This window comes from Thamnophis sirtalis, unplaced genomic scaffold (genome assembly GCF_051295495.1).
Source record: "Thamnophis sirtalis isolate CommonGarterSnake01/CBP01778 unplaced genomic scaffold, rThaSir2_p1.2 scaffold_4, whole genome shotgun sequence".
Taxonomy (NCBI): Eukaryota; Metazoa; Chordata; class Lepidosauria; order Squamata; family Natricidae; genus Thamnophis; species Thamnophis sirtalis.
This window is the reverse complement of record NW_028261384.1, coordinates 528,491-549,168: the sequence shown is the minus strand read 5'-3', so window position 1 is coordinate 549,168 and position 20,678 is coordinate 528,491. Positions and strand designations below refer to the sequence as shown.

The window sequence follows — 20,678 nt, the reverse complement described above, 5'->3', positions numbered from 1 at the left end:
TCCAGTGGGACTGCATCATGGCCTGTAAGTAGCTGACCAGCTCATCCCACTGAGCCTCCAGGCACCAGTACCTGGCCTTGCACCTCTGTAGGTCTTCCCTCTGCTTGGAAAGCCTATGCTCCTAGTCCTCAGTGAGGTGCTTCTGCTGAGCCTCCTCCTCGGTCAGATCCAGTTTGAACTGAGCTGTTTTGCCAACTCTTTCTCCTGGTGGCTGCTTAGTTCCAGCAACTGCTTCCTTCTGGGGCCCTAAGGAGCTTTGGTGGGCAGGCAAGGAGGGGCTGGGAGGGGAGGGGTGAGTAGAAGCCGACGAGGCGCCCCTCGACATGAGTGATTTCAAGTTGGTCATGCCCACCCAATCACATGCCCACCCAACCAGTCATTAGGCAGATCCTCTTAGTGGTCTGCAGGATTTCAAATTATGAATTTAGTGGTCCCTGAGGTCCAAAGGATTGGTGACCCCTGATCTAGGCCATCCAAGGAGGAGACCCTTACAGAATGACAGAGTTGGGTGGGACCTGGGAGGTCATCTAGTCCAACCCACTGAGCAAGCGAGAGACCCTTTAGCATTCAAGACAAACGGCTCTCCAGTCTCTTCTTGGAATTCCCCGGTGTTGGAGCACTTGCCAACTTCTAGAGGTAAAAAGTTCAGTGGATTCATCAGTTCTCAGGAAAACAAACGGATCGTTTCCTTGATCCCCCCCCCCCCATCCCAGGCCATCAAAAGAGAGATCGTTGTTTCAACACGCCTGCCTCTTTCCCGCCCGATTCCCCCGAGCCAGGTGTGCCTAGAGGCAGGAGTTGAAAAGCGGGAACGAGCAGGGTCTCTCGCACAACTACACAACCCCTGTTCCTGGGCCAGCAGGAGCTATGGCAATCTGGAAGTGGATTCGGGGCATAATCGTCGTGCTGGCGGTGGTGCTGACTGTGGGAATCCTATGGGGGTTGAACAGCAACGATTCATCCCGTTCAGGAACCAGGGAGATGCTCCCTATGGCCAACTGAACCCGAGGTAAGTATTTGGAGGGCCAGAGCAACCCTTGAAATCACTGCTCCGGCTCTGTGGCCCTTGAGACACTGCTGTTGGCTTTTGGAGGTGGCAGAGGGAGCGAGTTCTAGTCCTGCCCTAGGTACGAAAGCCATTAGAAGGATAATGAAGAACACAAGAATAAATCAGAAGCAGGAACTTCAGACGTGCTGTGAGAAAGGAGAGAGGCAGTTTACGCCGAAGAAGGAAGCAACCTCTGGGGGGGGGGGGGAGGTAGACTAAAAGAAAACGTGGTGCAGAGACTCGGTTTGATATGGAGAGCGATCCTTGGCTTTATGTTTCCTTCCCATGTGCTCAGGGTGGTGGAGCAGTTATGGGGAGGGGGAGCAGTGGGAGGGAGGGGGAGGGACCACTAGGGGTTCTCCTTGGGCTGAGTAAGGGGGTGGGAGACATTTGGGAGGTGGGGAGGGTAGGGGGGGTAATCTGAGAGCATGGGCAAACCTTAGGATGGGGGGCAGGTATGGGGAGCAATGGAAGGGATCTGGGGACAGTGGATAGGGGGGTAGCTGGGGAGAACTGAGTTTGTGGGTGAGAGAGGAGCACGTGGGGGGGCAGTGGGTGTCCCTTGAGGTGGTGGGGAGATATGAGTGGGGAGGTGGGGAGGGTCTTGAGGTGGGGGAGGGCAGCTGGGGGGGCTTGGGAGTGACCGGCAGCCCCAACTGGCTCTCTCTGCCCCCCCACAGGACCCAGCTGGATGCTGACTCTAATGAAGATGTCGGAGTGTTGCTCACAGTTAATACCGGAGGCGCCGTTAAGCATGCCAAAATACCCCCACAATTCGAGCAACCGAAAAGGAAGATTCAATCCGGGCAAGGCAGTCAGAAGGGTAAACCCCAAGGAGAGGCACAACGTCCAGTAGCAAATGGCCGTCCTAGTGGAAGGCCGGCACAAGCAAGACCGGTCCAGCGTCAAAGTCCGGATCATAAGGGGCAAACACAACAGGGCTCACGTCAAAAAAAAGACGGCTTGAAGGACAGACACGGCCGGGGGGCCCAAAACATCCCATAGGCAAATCGGGGGGGTGGGCTGCCCCGAAGAGGACGGAAAGCATCAGACAAAAAACAGTTTCGAAGGAGGCTGCGGTTTCTGGCCGAGTGGCCCCTACATTGACTCAATCAACTCACCGATTAAATAAATAAATCTATGGAGTTGGGGGCCTTCGACCCCTCCTGGAATCCCTCTTGCTTTTGGGCATCAATGGGGGCTAAGAGGGCTTCTAGGGTGGGTGGGAGGGATGATAGACAGACGCATAGATGATGGATTAGGGGATAGATATGGTGGACGGATGGATGGATGGATGTAGATGATATAGGAGACACATGGTGGCTGGAGAGATAGGGATCGATTGACAGGATAGATTAGATACGATGGATGGATAGATGATGGATGGATGGAGGATAGACACAGAGGAAGGATGGGGAGGATGGATGGGTGGATGCGTAGATGATGGAATATGGATGGGGAGATGGATAAATTGGGTGGATAGACGGATTTAGATATAACAAGACATGATGGATGGGTAGATAGGGATGGATAGATTACATAGATGGAGGGATGGATGATAGCCAAAGTCGATGGATGGGGAGATTGGATGGATAGATAGATGGATCTAGATGATATGATAGGCTAACAAGAGTTGGAAGGGATCTTGGTGGTCATCTAGTCCAACCCCCCCCCCTTCTTAGGCAGGAAACTATACCATTCTAGACAAATGGCTATCCAACATCTTCTTAAAGACTTCCAGTGGTGGGGCATTCACAACCTCTGGAGGCAACTTCTGTTCCACTGATTAATTGTTCTAACTCAGAAAATTTATCCTTAGTTCTAAGTTGCTTCTCTCCTTGATTAGCTTCCACCCATTGCTTCTTGTCCAGCCTTCAGGTGCTTTGGAGAATAGCTTGACTGTACGCAGACACATGATGGATGGGGAGATAGGGGATAGATTGGACGGGCGGGCGGATGGACAGACAGATGAATCTCTTCAGTCCCTCCCGGAATCCCTCTTGCTTTTGTGTGTTGTGGGGAGGACACCTGGGAATAGGTAGGTAGGTAGATGATGGGTGGATAGGTGACCACATTACAAAAAAAGATGTGGGTACTTCCTGGGAGGAGCTTACTGGTGGGGGCAGCAAAAAATCAGCTGCCTCCGAATTCCTGGCTACGTACCTGTTTAGAGGATCTTCCATCTGACGTCTTATCAGGTTTTCTTATCCTTCAGGCAAGAGGGAAAGAAGAAACTGTTTTGCTGGCAAATGCTCTTCGATTTTTGCAGCTTTTGTGCTTGCAAGGAAAGGGGGGCTAGCCCAAGGCAGAACGGCTGTCCGTGCTGGGAACTTCAAACTGCCTTGTGCAGGACAAAGTAGGTATCTCCCACTCTGCTCTAAGTTTTGTTTGATTTAATCTTATCACGAGCTGAATCCGTTTACTGCGAGGACAATAATTGCTTATCAACATTTTAGCTTCTTCTCTTTTTCTCCTCCGAAAAATTATTTACTCAGAGGCTTTTAAAATGGCGCCGAGCAGGCTGGTTTCTCCGGTAATAACGAACACTTTCTGCTAATTCTCACAAGACTTCAAAAGAATTCAAAACAAAAGAGATAGCTTATCAAATGTTTTGGTTTCACAATAGAAGAATTTTTACTCCTTCATTAACTTTGCTTATTTGGAAGTTAAATGGTGATGAATCTGTTGAACGGTCTTGTTACAATGTTTACTCACTGAAAGTTTTGCCAAGCCTTAAACTTCAAAATAAAAGCCTCTTTACTTAAAGCTGCATATTTAGGCGATAGAGTTTTATTAACTGCAGGCAGACAAATTTTGAAATGGCCTCAAAACCAAATATTAACTTGAAGTCGTCACCCTCTACTTCCAGGGGCACATCCTCAGTGCCTGGCACAAAGCTGCAGCCTCCGCCTCCTACGCCCCCTGCTGGGGATGTGTTAACGAAAGAATTTTTTCTGAGTAATCTAAGCGAGGCTCTTAATGCACAGACAATTAAAATGGAAGATAAATTTAGAGATAATAGAGAGGAGAGAAAAGAGGAAATAAAAGAAATGAAAGAAGAAATTAAAAGTGAAATTAAAAGTGAAATAAAAGGACTTAAACAGGAGTTGTATGAGAAATTTGAGGCTAAGGTTGATAAAATTAGAGACGACATGCTGAGTCTTGTAACTGTATTAACAGAACATATTTCTGGAGTGGAAGATACTCTAGAGGTTCTTAATGATGCCAATGCTAACTTGACATTGAAAACAGAGGTGGTGGAACAAAAAGTGGAAAATGCTGAAAAAGAAATTATTATGATACAGTACCGACAAATGGAGCTCGCATTAAGAGTAAGGGGGCTGCGTGAGGAGAAACAGGAGAACCTGAAACAGATCCTATCGGAAGCTTTTGACCGCCTGATGGGAAGACCAGGGACCAACCAAGGCTGGCAAATTGACAAAGCTTACCGCGTTAACTCCTGGCTGGCAAAGCAGAAGCAGCTTCCTCGAGACATCGTTATATATTTTACTACAAGAGAGTTCAGAAATATGGTACTGCAAGCGTTTTATAACACTAAGCTTCAAATTGGCGGTCAAGACCTGGCTGTTTTGAAAGAGATACCACCTCAAATGTTAAGAGCCAGAAGAGACTACGCTTTTTTGGTCGAAGAACTCAGAAACCGTCAGATACAGTATAGATGGGATGCACCATTCGGCATCATATTTACATTTGATAAGCAAAGGTACCGCCTCAACTCTGTATGGAAAGCCCGAGATTTTTATTATAATATATTGAAGGCCGGACACCCTGCACCATCTGGATCTAGAGAAAGACCACAAGAAGGACAGGATAGACAGCAAACTACACAACCACCAGACAAGATGGAGCATCTCTCTTCTCTAGAAGTGCAAGGTGCTATGGAACCAAGACCTAGCCGCATGACTACTAGACGTATGGAGAAACAAGCTAAGAAGCAACAGTATCAACAATCATCGGCCATCGATCAAGGAACTACAACAACAAATCTGGAAGCAGTGGGAGGAGCTAAACCTAAGGTTAAACAGGCCGTGCAGGAAGCTCTAAAAATGCTTCAACCAACCAAAGATGACAACTAAGATTTTAACATGGAATGTCAACGGACTGAACTCTCCACAGAAGAGGAAGAGAATATTTCATTATCTTAAACAGTTTAAGAACGATGTAATTTGTTTGCAAGAAACTCATATCAAGTCAACTGATCAAAAATATTTGATCAACTCAAAACTTGGTCAACATTTTGCAGCTTCTGCTATGGAAAAGAAGAATGGTATAGTTGTATACTTAAGAAAAGATATGAAAGCTGAATTAATAGAAGCAGATCCCTTCGGAAGATATATTGCTTTAGACTTAATCTTAGAAGGGAAAAAGACATTACTTTTGGGAATTTATGCACCCAATCAACAGCAAGATAGATTCTATAGAAATCTTCATGCTAAATTAGTACAGTGGGACTATAGTTCCTGTATACTATTGGGTGACTGGAATGGAGTGATAGACACTAAGAGAGATAAGAAGACTTCCCGCCTAAATACCAAGATGCGAGCAAAGTTACCCAAATCCTTCTTTGACATTATGGATGATTTTGAATTGAGAGATATCTGGCGAGAAAGAAATGCAGAGGAATATGACTTCACTTTCTTCTCGGACAGGCATCAATCCCTTTCAAGGATTGATTTTATTCTAACCACTAATGATTTGCTTTCTAGGGTCAAGAAAACAAAGATTGCAGCTAGAGTCCTTTCGGACCATAACCCAGTTTGGATGGAGTTGGGAAGGGTAGTGCAGGCAAGAAGGTTTTGGAGACTGAATGAAAATTTATTTAGATATGAAAACTATATTAATGATTGTAAAAAATTACTATCTGAATATTTTGTTTTGAATATGAATAAGGGTACATCTATGGAATTTGTATGGGATGCAAGCAAAGCGTATATGAGAGGAGTTTTGATGAATATAAATAAAACACATAGAAATAAGCAAGGGTTAAAACGAACAGAACTGGAAGAGGAAATTAAGAGAAAAGAGCTGGAGTTAACAAGGAAACCAGATGATACAAAGGTTAAGGAAACTATTAACATATTAAAATCTCAATTTGACATGTTGATCTCTGACCAGGTAGCTACTAATTTATTATATGCAAAACACAATACTTTTTGTAATGCAAACAAACCTGGCAGATGGTTAGCTTATCAGATTAGGAAAAAAAGGAAAACTCGAAATATATCTAAACTGATTTACAGAGGGAAGGAGGTGTTCCAACAGGAAGAGATTCAAAAGGCTTTCTGGGAATTTTTTACAGAACTGTATAAAGGGGATAAAATTAATGGTTTAGACATAGACAAATATTTAGACAAGGAGAAAATACCTTCAGTTAGAGAAGAACACAGGCAAAAATTGAATCAACCAATAACCTCGGGGGAAATCCTGCAGGTAATTAAGCAATTAAAGCCAGGGAAAGCACCAGGTACAGATGGCTTGACAGCGGTTTACTATAAAAACTTACAGTTAGAAATGGTAGAACCTCTTAGAGAATTATTTAATATGATTCAAACGGAAGGTAAAGTCCCTCCATCTTGGAAGACAGCGTTTATATCTTTGATACCCAAAGAAGATCAAGATACTACTCAACCCAAAAATTATAGACCCATTTCATTACTGAATGTAGATTATAAAATTTTTACTAAAATATTAGCAAATAGGTTAATGTTGGTCATTCAACAATTGATACATACGGACCAAACAGGTTTTATACAAGGGAGACAGATGAAAAGTAATGTCAGATTAATTATTAATGCATTAGAATATTTGGGAAAGAACAACCAGATCCCTGCTGCGTTTATATTTTTGGATGCTGAGAAGGCCTTTGATCGAGTTAACTGGCAATTTCTGCTGAAGATATTGCAAAAAATGCAGATAGGAGATAATTTTTTACAGTCAATTAAAGCAATATACCAACAGCAAACAGCACAAATCATAGTCAATGGAAGTTTAACAGACTCTATTCAAATTGGAAAAGGTACAAGACAGGGTTGTCCTTTGTCCCCATTATTGTTTATTATAACTTTGGAAGTATTGTTGAATAAAATACGGGGCTTGGATGGTTTAAAAGGGATCAAGATTAGGCAGCAAGAATATAGAGTCCGCGCTTTTGCGGATGATTTGGTTATAATATTGGAACAATCGCAGGAATCCAGTATGGTTTTAATGAATACGATTAATCAATATGGTCAAGTGTCTGGCTTTAAAATAAACTTAGGAAAAACCAAAACATTAGCTATAAATATGAATATTAAACAAAAGGAAGAATTAGGAGTGATGCTAGGATGTGAGGTAGTTAAAAAAGTCAAATATCTTGGAGTTAACATTTTAACTTCAAATGGGAAGTTATATAAGCATAATTATGAACCACTTTGGCATAGCATACAGACAGAGATGAAAAAATGGGAGAAATTGCACTTATCTTTGCTGGGCAGGATAGCGGCAGTGAAAATGAACATTTTACCAAAATTTTTATTTCTTTTCCAAATGTTACCTATACTTAAAAAAGATGCGAACCTTTTAGAATGGCAGAAGGGTATCAACAAATTTGTGTGGGCAGGAAAGAAGCCGAGGGTAAAGATGAAAATAATGCAAGATGTACGTGAGAGAGGAGGACTGAAACTACCTAATTTAAAACTATATTATGATGCAGTGGCATTATCTGTAATTAGTGATTGGATTCATTTAACCAATGATAGAATATTGAACATTGAGGGACACGATCTGGTATTTGGTTGGCACGCTTACCTGTTATTCAACAAAAAATTGGATAAGAACATTACAAAAAAAGATGTGGATGGAGACTGTTGGAAGGGATCTTGGAGGTCATCCAGACCAGCGGTCACCAACTGGTGGTCCGTGAGGAAATTTTAGTGGTTCGCAGTTAAATTATTTGCATTTTTTATATTGTGCTCAATCAGGGGTCCTCAAACTACGCCCCCTGGGAGGGATACGTGCAATGGATGCTTGTGTTGCTGCAGAGAGTCTCCCCCTTTGGGGTCTTTTTGTGGGGGTCGGAGGGGGGCAGAAATTCCAACTTGGGGTCTGGTTTGGGCTCCTGGTGAGGGGCTTTAGGTGAAGGCTGGAGGGAAGCACTGCTGGTGGCAAAGAGTGGGAGGGCCTCGTTCCAGTGGGACTGCATCATGGCCTGGAAGTAGCTGACCAGCTCATCCCACTGAGCCTCCAGGCACCAGTACCTGGCCTTGCACCTCTGTAGGTCTTCCCTCTGCTTGGAAAGCCTATGCTCCTAGTCCTCAGTGAGGTGCTTCTGCTGAGCCTCCTCCTCGGTCAGATCCAGTTTGAACTGAGCTGTTTTGCCAACTCTTTCTCCTGGTGGCTGCTTAGCTCCAGCAACTGCTTCCTTCTGGGGCCCTAAGGAGCTTTGGTGGGCAGGCAAGGAGGGGCTGGGAGGGGAGGGGTGAGTAGAAGCCGACGAGGCGCCCCTCGACATGAGTGATTTCAAGTTGGTCATGCCCACCCAATCACATGCCCACCCAACCAGTCATTAGGCAGATCCTCTTAGTGGTCTGCAGGATTTAAAATTATGAATTTAGTGGTCCCTGAGGTCCAAAAGATTGGTGACCCCTGATCTAGGCCATCCAAGGAGGAGACCCTTACAGAATGACAGAGTTGGGTGGGACCTGGGAGGTCATCTAGTCCAACCCACTGAGCAAGCGAGAGACCCTTTAGCATTCCAGACAAACGGCTCTCCAGTCTCTTCTTGGAATCCCCCGGTGTTGGAGCACTTGCCAACTTCTAGAGGTAAAAAGTTCAGTGGATTCATCAGTTCTCAGGAAAACAAACGAATCGTTTCCTTGATCCCCCCCCCCCCATCCCAGGCTATCAAAAGAGAGATCGTTGTTTCAATACGCCTGCCTCTTTCCCGCCCGATTCCCCCGAGCCAGGTGTGCCTAGAGGCAGGAGTTAAAAAGCAGGAACGAGCAGGGTCTCTCGCACAACTACACAACACCTGTTCCTGGGCCAGCAGGAGCTATGGCAAGCTGGAAGTGGATTGTGGGCATAATCGTCGTGGTGGCGGTGGTAGTGACTGTGGGAATCATACTGGGGATGAATAACAACAATTCATCCGGTTCCAGGAACCAGGGAAATGCTCCCTATGGCCAACTGAACCTGGGGTAAGTATTTGGAGGGCCAGAGCAACCCTTGAAATCACTGCTCCGGCTCTGTGGCCCTTGAGACACTCCTGTTGGCTTTTGGAGGTGGCAGAGGGAGCGAGTTCTACTCCTGCCCTAGGTACGAAAGCCATTAGAAGGGTAATGAAGAACACAAGAATAAATCAGAAGCAGGAACTTCAGACGTGCTGTGAGAAAGGAGAGAGGCAGTTTACGCCGAAGAAGGAAGCAACCTCTAGGAGGGGGGGGGGGGTAGACTAAAAGAAAACGTGGTGCAGAGACTCGGTTTGATATGGAGAGCGATCCTTGGTTTTATGTTTCCTTCCCATGTGCTCAGGGTGGTGGAGCAGTTATGGGGGGGGAGCAGTGGGAGGGAGTGGAAGGGACCACTAGGGGTTCTCCTTGGGCTGAGTAAGGGGGTGGGAAACATTTGGGAGGTGGGGAGGGTAGGGGGATAATCTGAGAGCATGGGCAAACCTTAAGATGGGGGACAGGTATGGGGAGCAATGGAAGGGATCTGGGGACAGTAGATAGGGGGGTAGCTGGGGAGAACTGGGTTTGTGGGTGAGCGAGGAGGACGTGGGGGGGGGGCAGTGGGTGTCCCTTGAGGTGGTGGGGAGATATGAGTGGGGAGGCGGGGAGGGTCTTGAGGTGGGGGAGGGCAGCTTGGGGGGCTTGGGAGTGACCGACAGTCCCAACTGGATCTCTCTGCCCCCCACAGAAACCATCAACAGAAAAAGAAGCTTGGTGTGGATAAATCCAAGGAAGGCATGAACAAGCAGGTCCCGCCCTGCACCAAAGGGAAACCCAACTGCCCTCCCGTCAAAAAGAAGACGGCTTGAAGGACGGACGCAGCCGGGGCCCCAAAACACCTCCCCTCCGGTCCCATAGGCAAATCGGGGGGGTGGGCTGCCCCGAGGAGGACCGAAAGCACCAGACAGAAAAGAGTTTCGAAGGAGAGAGGAGCATGAAGGAAGCTGCGGTTTCTGGCCGAGTGGCCCCTACGTTGACTCAATCAACCCACCAATTGAATAAATAAATCTATGGAGTTGGGGGTCTTCAACCCCTCCTGGAATCCCTCCTGCTTCCCTTTGTAAACACTGGGGAGGGCACCTGGGGGATAGGAAAATGATGAAATAAAGGTAGATGGTGGATGGATTATAGACAGACTGACCGATTGATCGATATGATGGGTGGGTGGGTGGACCGATGGACAGACAAATAAATGGATTGATAGATAAATATAGATAGCCAGGCAGACAGGAAAGAGAGAGAGACAGAGAGAGCAGTGAGAGAGAGATTAAGTAGATGATAGATAGATAGATAGATAGATAGATAGATAGATAGATAGATAGATAGATGATAGATAGATAGATAGATAGATAGATAGATAGATAGATAGATAGATAGATAGATAGATAAGCACTGTCTTCAGTCCTTCCTTGAATCTGTCTTGCACACATGTGTGTTTGTGTGTGTGTGTGTGTGTGTAGGGAAGGAGGGAGGGAGGGAGGGAGGAAAGGATGGGTGGATGGGTGACCACGTTACAAATAGGATGTTGAGACTTTGAGAAAGGGCAAAGAGCAGCTAAGATGATTGAAGACCTGGAGACCAAAACATGGACAGTTGTGGGATTTGGGTTTGGCCTCTTCAGAAAAGGAGGACCGGGGGGGGGGCAGGGACTGGATAGCAGCTTTCCAGTATTTGAGGGGCTGCCCCAAAGAAGGGGGGGGGTTTCCATTTATTTTCCAAAGTACCTGAAGGCAGGATGAGAAACCATGGCTGGGAACTCACCAAAGAGAAAAGCGACCTGGAGTGAAGGAGAAACTTCCTTACAGATGACCTCCAAGGTCCCTTCCAAGTTCCAACCCTATTCTGATTGACTGATAGATGCCAATCAAAGCCAGACCTGAGAGGCGGTTCAAAGAACTTTGGATATTGAAGGATGGCAGGCAAAGGATCTGGCAGCTCAAGGAGCCAAGACCCAAATTTTATCTCTTTATGATTAAGAAACTTCATGCTTTTTAAAATAATAGATAGTCCTCAACTTACGGCCATCACTGAGCTCCAAATCCCTGCTTTTAAGCAAGAGATACCTTAAGTGAGTTTGGCCTTTTTTAAAGACCTTTCTTGTTGTTAAATGAATCGATAGGGTTGCTTACTTAATAACACGGTTGTTAAGTGGATCCGACTTCCCCATCAACTCTCAGAAGGCGACCGTGTGACGGACACACACCCCGGGATGCTGCGACCCGTCATAAATACGAGTCACTTGAGAAGCATCGGAATTTTGGGGAGCGTGGGAAACGGTCCTACCTCCCTTTTCTCTGGGCCCTGGTGACTCACCGTCATAAGTGGAGGACGAAGCGAGAGGGAACCAAAGCTTTTATATCTACGTGTCTTGGCAAACTCTCCCTCCGACTTGTAACTTTCTTATAAGTGGCATGCAAGTCATGTGCCACCATTCGTTGCCGGTGGTTGTTACACACATCACAGCTGCGTTGTGCCCTCGGTTATTCTTTTACTGACCGTCACAAATTTGTGACGTGACATCCTGTTGGATGGGAGAGGGCTCACTGGGACACAAATCCAAACCCCAACTTGGCAAATTGCCTCTTGGGAGCAGGAGAATTTCTCTCTTATGAGAAGCTTCCCACCCTATTGGCAGAATCAGAATATGGAAGAGTTTGGAAGGGATCCCGGAGGTCCTCTAGTCCAACCCTCGGCTTGAGCAGGAGATCCTTACAGAATTGCAGAATCAGAGTTGGATTGGCCTTGGAGGTCATCTACTCTGACCCCCTGTTCAAGCAGAAGATCCTTACAGAATCATAGAGTTGGGACTTTGGAAGTGATCTAGTCCGACCCCCTGGTCAAGCAAGAGACCCTGATCATTTCAGGTTAACAAAATCACAGAGTTGGAAGGGACCTTGGAGGTCATCTAGTCCAACCCCCTGCTTACACAGGAGACCCTTTACCATTCCAGACAAACGGCTCTCCAGTCTCTTCTTGGAATTCCCCGGTGTTGGAGCCCCTGCAAACTTTCAGAGGTGAAGAGTTTTGACAGATTGATCAGTTCTCAGGAAAACAAAGCATTTCCTTGATCTGCCCATCCCAGTCCATCAAAAGGCAGACCGTTGTTTCGACACGCCTGCCTCTTTCGCACCCGATTCCCCCGATTCCCGTCTTCCTCATCAGCCACCTCCAGGCCTGGGGGCTGTTGACTCTCCATCTGAGGGCTGATGGATGGCCCAGGTTCCGCCTCTGTCTCTCTCTTGCACTGCCAGCTCCATTCCCTCTCCCCCCTTGGAGGTCCCAGGTTGCCCTGATGCTGACCCTGACTCCCACACCCTCTCCTCCTCCTCCTCTGATTCAGCTGCTGGAGGGGCGGGAGGCTGACAGGCCACATCACTCCCCTTTCCAGATGTGACGCAATAAGAAGGACCAGGTGGGGGACGATCAAGGGTAGACCCAAAGTAAATTTAAGAAAGTCCTCAATGGCGAGAAGAGTGGAATGGCATTGCTGCGCGGTTGATTCTGTCCCTGGAGGTTTTCAAGGAGAGACTGGACAGCCCAATTTGTCTGAAATGGTGGCAGGTCTCCTGCTGGAGCAGGGGGTTGGACTAGATGATCTCCAAGGTTCTTTCCAACTCTGTGATTCTGCAAGGGTCTCCTGCTTGGGCAGGGGGTTAGACTGGTTGACCTCCAAGATCCCTTCCAAATCTCTTTTGTTGCTCCTTTCCAGAACGAGCCTCTTTCCCAGTTGGTTATCAGCCCGGGGGCCCCCACCTCTTCCCAAAAGAACAGCCCCATCACCAAAGACGGTGTCCCGATCAGTCACTTCCGAAACAGATCCAATTCGGATACGGGTTCAAGGATGTGTCAGGCCTGCAGCCATTTTTTCTTTTGGATCTTTGGTCTGGCTGTCCTTTCCCTTGGCAGGGACAAAGTTGGTCCACCTTGGCGGAGCGCCAGATGCCCTGATGGTCAACGGTGGCCTTCAGGTCAACCAGGAAGTCATTCGGGGGCTTCTATGGGCCAAGAAGGGGGGAAGATTCCACCTGGAAGTGGGGGACCTTCCAGCCCCAAAGCAGCCCACCTGGGGAAGGTAGGAAGGGGCACCTGGTTCTCTGGGCCAACAGGAGGGGGTGGGGGGCAGTTTTGGAAAGCAGCCCCTTCTGGATTGAGTCCTATAAAACAGGGTCCACAACACCCTCCCAGGCTGTGATCTATTCGGGGCAGGGCCACGGGAGTGGTGGCCGAGATGCAGGCATCCTTTTTTGGCTCGTCCATCACTGGCGTAGACGCCTTCCTCCTCCCCTCCCCAAAGGTTGGCACCATGAGCTCAAAGGTGGGAGGGGGTACCAATGACTGGATGACCCCCTCCCACCTCTGAGGGTCCTTTGTGGTCTCATATGGACTCTGGAGGTCAGAGGAAGTCCCCGTTCTTGCACATCCAGACAAGACTGGACTCAACGGCTCCCAATAGGGGACCTTGGAGTAGCCGAGTTCCCTCCTGTCATCCAGGTGCTACCCAAGGCGGGGTGTGGGGTCATAGGTATCTCTCGACTTATGACCACGATTGAGCCCGATGTTTCTGTGGCTAAGGAAACAAGGATTCCGTGCATCTCTGGCTTGCTTAACTGCCTGGCAGGCTTTGTTTGTTAAACGAATCACTGCAGTCGGTCAGCGAGTCAGCTCAGTGGTGTCCCCGTTGGTCAGAAGGTTGCAGAAGGGGTTCACGTGACCACCATCCCCCCGGACCCAGCGACCGTCATACATATGCGAAGGGTCTAAATTTTGATCAGACGGCACAGGGATGGCGCCATGGTCCTGAGCGTAGAAAACGATAGTCAATTATTACTTTTTCCAGGGCCGTAGTAACTTTGAATGGTCAATAAAGGGAACCATTGTTAAGTCGAGGAATAGCTGTTCTTTTGGGAAAGTGTGGAGAATCAGAAATAGCAATAGCAATAGCAGTAGACTTATATACCGCTTCATAGGCCTTTCAGGCCTCTCTAAGCGGTTTACAGAGTCAGCATATCGCCCCCAACAATCTGGGTCCTCATTTTACCCACCTCGGAAGGATGGAAGGCTGAGTCAACCCTGAGCCGGTGAGATTTGAACCGCTGACCTGCTGATCTAGCAGTAGCCTGCAGTGCTGCATTTAACCACTGCGCCACCTTGGCTCCCAGCTGAGGGGTTTAACACCTGTTCTGAAACCATGGTTGTATTGTGGATTGGTCACGTCTTGCCAAATTCTCTCTTTTCTGGCTAGTTCATAGATGGGAGGTATGCATGCTTACGGATGTAATATATCTTTGATTTCCCCAAAGCAGTCAACAAGGATTCTGCGTGGCCGCCTGACATGAAGCTCGCTACGTGTGGCCTGGATGGCCTGAAGAGCTTTCCTCAAGGGTTTGTAACAAGCCTGTCTTTAGCCAGGATTTCCCGCCAGCTCTTCACCTAAGGCCACACCTGGAATACGGCATCCGGTTTTGGTCCCCACACACCCAAAAAAAGAAGAGATGTTGAGACCTTGGAAAAAGAAGAGAAGAGCAACTAGGAGGATTCAAGGGCTTGGCTTGCCAGAAGGTCGCGAAAGGGAATCACATGACCCCAGATCACTGCAACCGTCACTGATAGGAGTCCGTTGCCAAGCAGTCACATTTGGACCGTGCGACGGTGGGGACACTGCAACAGTAAGTGGGAACCACAGTCCGAAGTCCCTTTTCTTCTTCTTCTCAGTGCCGTTGGGACTTTGAACAGTCACTACACCAATGTTGTAAATCGAGGACCATCTATATAAGGCAGGAGGGTCAAACTGGATTTCTTCGAGGGGCGGATCAGCATTGTAGTTCTCCTCCGTGCCCCGTTTTGCCTGGCAAAGTGCTTCAGGAGCCTGTTTTGGCTGCCAGAGGCACCGTGGGCCAGTCGTTTGCTATTTCCAGGCCGGCCCCGCAGGCCAAATTTAAGCACGCTGTGGGCGGGATGCGGCCAGTGGCCCTTGAGTTTGACACTCTTGGTGTAAAGGATTTGAAGCCTCCTGAATGCAGTGGGTAGAGATTGGAGGTCCGGCCACCCCAGCTTTAAAATTTCAACACTCTGCTGCCCACCGATACATCTGCCTTGTTGTAGCCAGCATTCCTTTAAAAGCATGACTTTGACACTCACACACAGACACAGACACAGAGACGTAAAGCAGAGGCGACACACCACCGGTCCAAACCCAAAAAGGCTGTATTTGAAAAAAAAAAACTTCAAGTGTCAAATTGCACACGGATTCCTTCCCCGCAGGGCAAGAGGAAAGCCGTGTTCCCTGAAAACTGACAACAGAGCGTCCCAGAGCAACGGGCTCTGGGCCTTTCCCAAGCAACCAGCTCGGGTGCGGCTGGAGGCCAAGTGAAAGAGGGCAGGGAGGGGCAAAATAGAGAGGGTCGCTCCGAATCCAGCCAACCAACCGGCACGTCCTCCTCCTTCAGATGTCCTTGGCTTGCCGGCGGAAAAGCTCCGCGTAGATGCCGCCTTTTCGTAAAAGCTCCGAATGGGTCCCGGCCTGGAAAAAGGAAAAAAAAAAGTGGGTTTTGGGAAACCGGATCTGGAAAGCGAACTCGCAAATTCCCAGAGTCACAAGCCCAGAATTGAAGGGGATTGGACCCTCCCACCACTGATGATCGAGACTTATTTTCTCTTGTTTGGTTGCACTGAACGGGGAGCCGACAGTGTCACCAACGGCCTTGGGGTCCTGTTAAACAGCTCCCCAACTCCTGTGCCGTGGGCCGTTTGGAAACACGGGCCTCCGATGCCACAGGAAGCTCCATTTTCGCGCTGAACAGCCACTAGAGCAGGGGTCCAAAACTCCCGGGGTGTGGATTGGTATCGGTCCATGGCCCGGAAGCTCCATTTCTGTACGCTAAACAGACACTTGAACAGGGCCCACAACTTCTGGGCTGTGGCCTGTTTGGAAGCTCCTGTCAGGGCTGCAAGCCACATTTTCTTTTTAGACTTCAGGCCTGCCCCACTTTCTACTATTCATGTTCTATTGTGGGAAAATAGGAAGAGGGCTTGTACAGAGTTCGGCGATATGTAGCCATAACAACATTCTTCTTAGAAAGCCAAGGTCATCCTTGTTTCTGCACCTGGCTGGAACTGGATGGGTGGAAGCTGCCAGTGTAGCAGGGGAAGAGTGGACCATGGGATGGACTTGTGGGTGTGGAGCATGATTTTGAACTTTCAACTGGGTGGAGAAAACCGGGAAGATTCGGGTTTTCCCAGATGTGCCAACAGTGCTCTTTTAATAAATTGGAACTTTGAGGAAGCTTTTGCCTCGGACTTTATTTCAGATGCTATTTGGAATCCTGACAGCTCCATTTGTCCGTGCCCAATTGTGCAGGTGCTCACGCGCAAACCTGTTGCTTACACGGAAGCATTCCCGCTCTCCACCCACCCCCCGCTGGACCGCAAAACCAGAAAGGTTCGGATCGCTGCACTAGAGCACAGTTTTATCTGGGAAGAAAGAGGCCAACGAGAAAGTACTCAGGTAGAACGGAGAGTAGGACTTAATCCTAGTTTGAACTGGAACCCAGTAAGGCTCAGCCGACAGATTCTCTTGCTTGGGGTTGAACTAGAGGACCTCTGAGGTCTCCTCCAACTCTGGGATGCTCTGATTCCGTAAGAGTCTCCTGTTCGAGCAGGTGATACAAACGCCTGAATGTAGATCAGTGACCAAAGTGATACTCTTAACGTTGGTTCAGTGTGAAAAATGATCACTGGTCCTCCACTAATGAATCTTGCCCCATTTTACGACCTTTCCCACCACTGTGAAGCGAAGCCATGAAATTGTTCACTTGGCACCCACATGAAGTGAATCGGGCTCCACCCCTTTGACTTCGCTTGTTGGAAGATGGCAAAAGTGAGGGAGCCATCTGAACCCCGGGACGCTGCGGCCACCCTAAACACAACTCAGCCTTCGAGCGCCCTGATATTGGTCATGTGACTGCGGGGATACCGCGATGGTCATTAAGTGTGGAAAAGGGTCCTTTTTTTCAGTGCCGTAGTGACTTTGAATGGTCCCTAAATGAATTGTTGAAAGTCCATTACTGGCTGTGGTGCTTCTTCCGGAGCGCACGTTCCCAGCCTCGGCACTCACCTCCGCCACGCGGCCCTTGGATAGCACCACAATGATCGAGGCTTCCTTGACGGTGCTGAGCCGGTGGGCGATGACCAGCACGGTGCGGCCGGCCACGGCTCGGTTCAAGGCCTGCTGGACCACGTGCTCTGACTCGGCGTCCAGAGCACTGGTGGCCTCGTCCAGGATCAGGACCTTGGGGTTCTTGATCAGCGCCCGGGCGATGGCCACCCGTTGCTTCTGTCCTGCCGACAGAGTCACGCCACGCTCGCCTGGGCAGGGGAAAAAGAGGGAGAGGCCGACGTGAGAACAGTGTGTGTGTGTGTTTGCATGGGCCGAGGCATCGCAGGATGGGAAGTTCCACGTTTTGCGAGGGAGCGTACAACGGACCCGAATTCCACAATTGAACTGCAGAAAGCAACCTGCATGGTTCGGGTAAAAAAGGGAGAAGAGAGGAAAAAGGGGAAATGAAAAAGAGGAGAGGAAAGGAAAGGAGGAAGGCAGGGAGAGACGGAGGAAGAAAGAGGGACAGGGAAGAGAAAGAAAGGAAATAGAGGGAGGAGAAAGGGAGGGAGGAAGTGAGGAAATGGGTGTGAAGCAAGAAAAGAGTGATAAAGGGGAAGGAAGGAGAGAAAGGAAGAAAGGAAATGGGAAGGAGCAAGGAAAAGGGGAGAAGGAATGGACAGAGAGAGGAAGGGAGGGAAGGAGGGAGGGAAGAGGAAAAGGAAATGGGTCGGAGAGAGTGATAAAAGAAGGGAGGGAAAGAGAGAAAGGACGGCAAAGTGAAGGAAGGAGGGGAAAGAAAGGAAGGAAGGAAGGAAGGAATGAAGGAGGGAAGGAGGGAGGGAGGCCACCTGAACTGGCAGATGCTTCCCTCACCCACAGTCGTGTTGTATCCATCTGGAAAGCTGCGGATAAACTCATCGGCGTTGGCCAGCCGGGCAGCCGCGTAAATCTCCGAATCTGAGGCGCAGGGCTTGCCGAAACGGATGTTCTCCATGATGGTGGTGCTGAACAGCACCGGCTCCTGAAACAGAGACAGCTGTGTGTGTATGTGTGTGTTAAGGTCAGTGAACGAAACATTCCTTTGTACGACTTTTCTCGCCATGGCGGTTAAGTGAATCGCCGCAGCCGCAAAGCTAGTCATACGTCCCTGAAGTGAATCACAGGACTTGTTCAACGAGAGCGCCGGTCGTTAAGCGAACCAGGCTTCCCCCTTGACTTTGCCCGATGGAACCTTGCCGAAGGGGGATCGCCTGACCTCGGGACGCTGCAACCTGTCGTAGATACAAGTCGGTGGCCGAGTATCTGAATTTTCAGTCAGGTGAGCCTGGGGATGCTGCGACCGTCATCCGTACGAGTCGGTTGCTTTTCCTTCCTATTCCGGGCCTCCTGACTTCGTACCTGGTTAATGAAGCCGATGACTTCTCCCCGTAGCCAAGAAGCGTCCAGGGTGCAAATATCCCCGCCCGTCCAGAAAGATGGTCCCCTTGGTGGGTTCGTAGAAGCGCTCCAACAGAGCCGCCACGGTGGACTTCCCTGAAGGACAGAGAGAAAGAGAGAGACAAGATGGACACGGTCCGAAGGGCCCTGTCTTTGGAGGAAGAGGGGGAGGAGATGGAGGTGGGGGGAGGGAAATTGGAAAATGGATGGGTGGGTGGATGAGAAAGCGGAGGAGGAGGAGAAGGAAGAGGGGAAAATGAATGGGTGGGTGGATGAGAAAGGAGGGGGAGGGGAAAATGTCTTTCTGGCGGGCTGAATGAGAAAGGGCAGGAGGAGGGAGAAATGGATGGGTGGAGGGATGAAAAAGAAGAGGAAGAGGAGTGGAAAATAGATGGGTGGATTGATGTGAAAGAGGAGGAGAACCAGAAGATGTGAGAAAGCAAGAGAAAGAGTGGAGGGAGGGGATCTGATTAGTGGAAGAGGAAGGAAAGAGTGAGTGAGAGAGAGGGAGGGAGGGAAAGACGCGGGAAGAGAGAATAAGTGATAGTTAGAGATGAGATAGATTAGAGAGAGAGATTAGATAGAGACAAGACAGATAATAGGTAGGTAGCTAGGTAGATGATTGATAGATAGAATGATAAGATAGATGATAGGTAGATGGAGGGATGAAAGGAGGAGGAGGAGGAGGAGCAGAGGAAAAGGATGTATCCATTCAGCCAATTGCTAACACGGAGTGGACAAAGGGATACAAATGAAATTGTGATAAGGGATTGGAATCCCTCCTCCACACACACACACAAACACACCCACACACACCCACACACTGCAGAACGACTGAGCTGGAGGACCCGGTTATTAAAAAAAAAAAAAAAAAAGAGGTATCCTTTGCCACTACGCCAAATTCAAAAGACCCAGTGCCCCCCGCCCCGAGGATCCCAGCCCCCCTTCTTAGGCAAAGGAGGGAGCCTTACCGCCGCCGGATTGCCCCACGATGGCCACCATCTTGTTCGCGGGGATGGAAAGGTTGAAGTTCTCCAGGACTTTGTAGCCCGGCCGGGTGGGATAACTAAGAGGGGGGGGGAGGGAAGAGAGGTCACCAGGGCTAGGGGTGAGAGCTGAGGCCCACCACCCTGCTTTTTGGTAAAGCATTTACCCCCATCCCAAATCTTTCTGACACCAAGGACCGGTTCTGTCCAAATAGTCTGGGGCCTGGAAACCAATCCATGTCCCAGAGGTTGGGGAACTCCTGGACTAAAAGAACTTCTGAGATCCCTTCCAGCTCTGATAGATTGCTTGAGCAGGGGGCTGGACTAAATGATCTCCAAGAGCCCTTACAACTTTGTCATTCTGTCATTCTGTCAGGGTCTCCTGCTTGAACAGGTTAGACTTCCGTCTTCCTCCCATTCTTTCCATCTTCCTTCTTTCTCCTCTCCCCTCCTTCTCTGCCGTGGTCTGATCGCAACCGGTTCGCACACGCTGGAGCTGAGGGGCTCGTGCTCGCAGCTCCTTTCGCGTGAGTGGCGGTATTCCTGCGTCTGAGCAAGTGGCTGTTCTCCGTACATGCAATTCCACTTCCGTTGAGTGGCAGGCACTCACACGAGCAGCTCCATTTGCACTCACGTATATCTCCATTCGTGCGAGTGGCAGGTACTCACACACACAGCTCCATTTGTGCCAGCAGTGAAAACTCGTACAGAACCATTTTCTCTCCCTGCCTCTACGGCTGGCCACAAAAGTTGGGAGCCCTGGCCCCTGAGATATTTTTCGTATCCATTTTTATCTCCCCTCGCAACCCCTGAGCCTTTCGGTTCTGAGTCTCACCTGAAGGTCACATCCCGGAACTCGAGATGCCCGTTCAGCATGCTGCAGG

At 48.9% G+C, this 20,678-nt stretch overlaps 1 protein-coding gene and 1 long non-coding RNA gene across 2 annotated transcripts in view; one reads left to right on the top strand and one right to left on the bottom strand.

Moving 5' to 3' along the window:
• Positions 1 to 798: 798 nt before the first annotated feature.
• Positions 799 to 2,220, top strand: LOC148045684 (uncharacterized). Its single transcript, XR_015696301.1, has 2 exons — positions 799 to 1,009; positions 1,729 to 2,220. It is a non-coding gene; the product is annotated as an uncharacterized LOC148045684 (long non-coding RNA).
• A 13,239-nt stretch (positions 2,221 to 15,459) lies between these two features.
• The window catches only part of ABCB8 (ATP binding cassette subfamily B member 8), a 21,263-nt gene continuing 16,044 nt past the window's right edge, over positions 15,460 to 20,678 (bottom strand). Inside the window, 7 exon segments of the mRNA XM_087712275.1 lie at positions 15,460 to 15,793; positions 17,387 to 17,637; positions 18,245 to 18,392; positions 18,770 to 18,829; positions 18,831 to 18,904; positions 19,780 to 19,874; positions 20,630 to 20,678. Coding sequence (XP_087568401.1) covers positions 15,716 to 15,793; positions 17,387 to 17,637; positions 18,245 to 18,392; positions 18,770 to 18,829; positions 18,831 to 18,904; positions 19,780 to 19,874; positions 20,630 to 20,678 — 755 coding nt within the window. The 3' untranslated portion in view covers positions 15,460 to 15,715.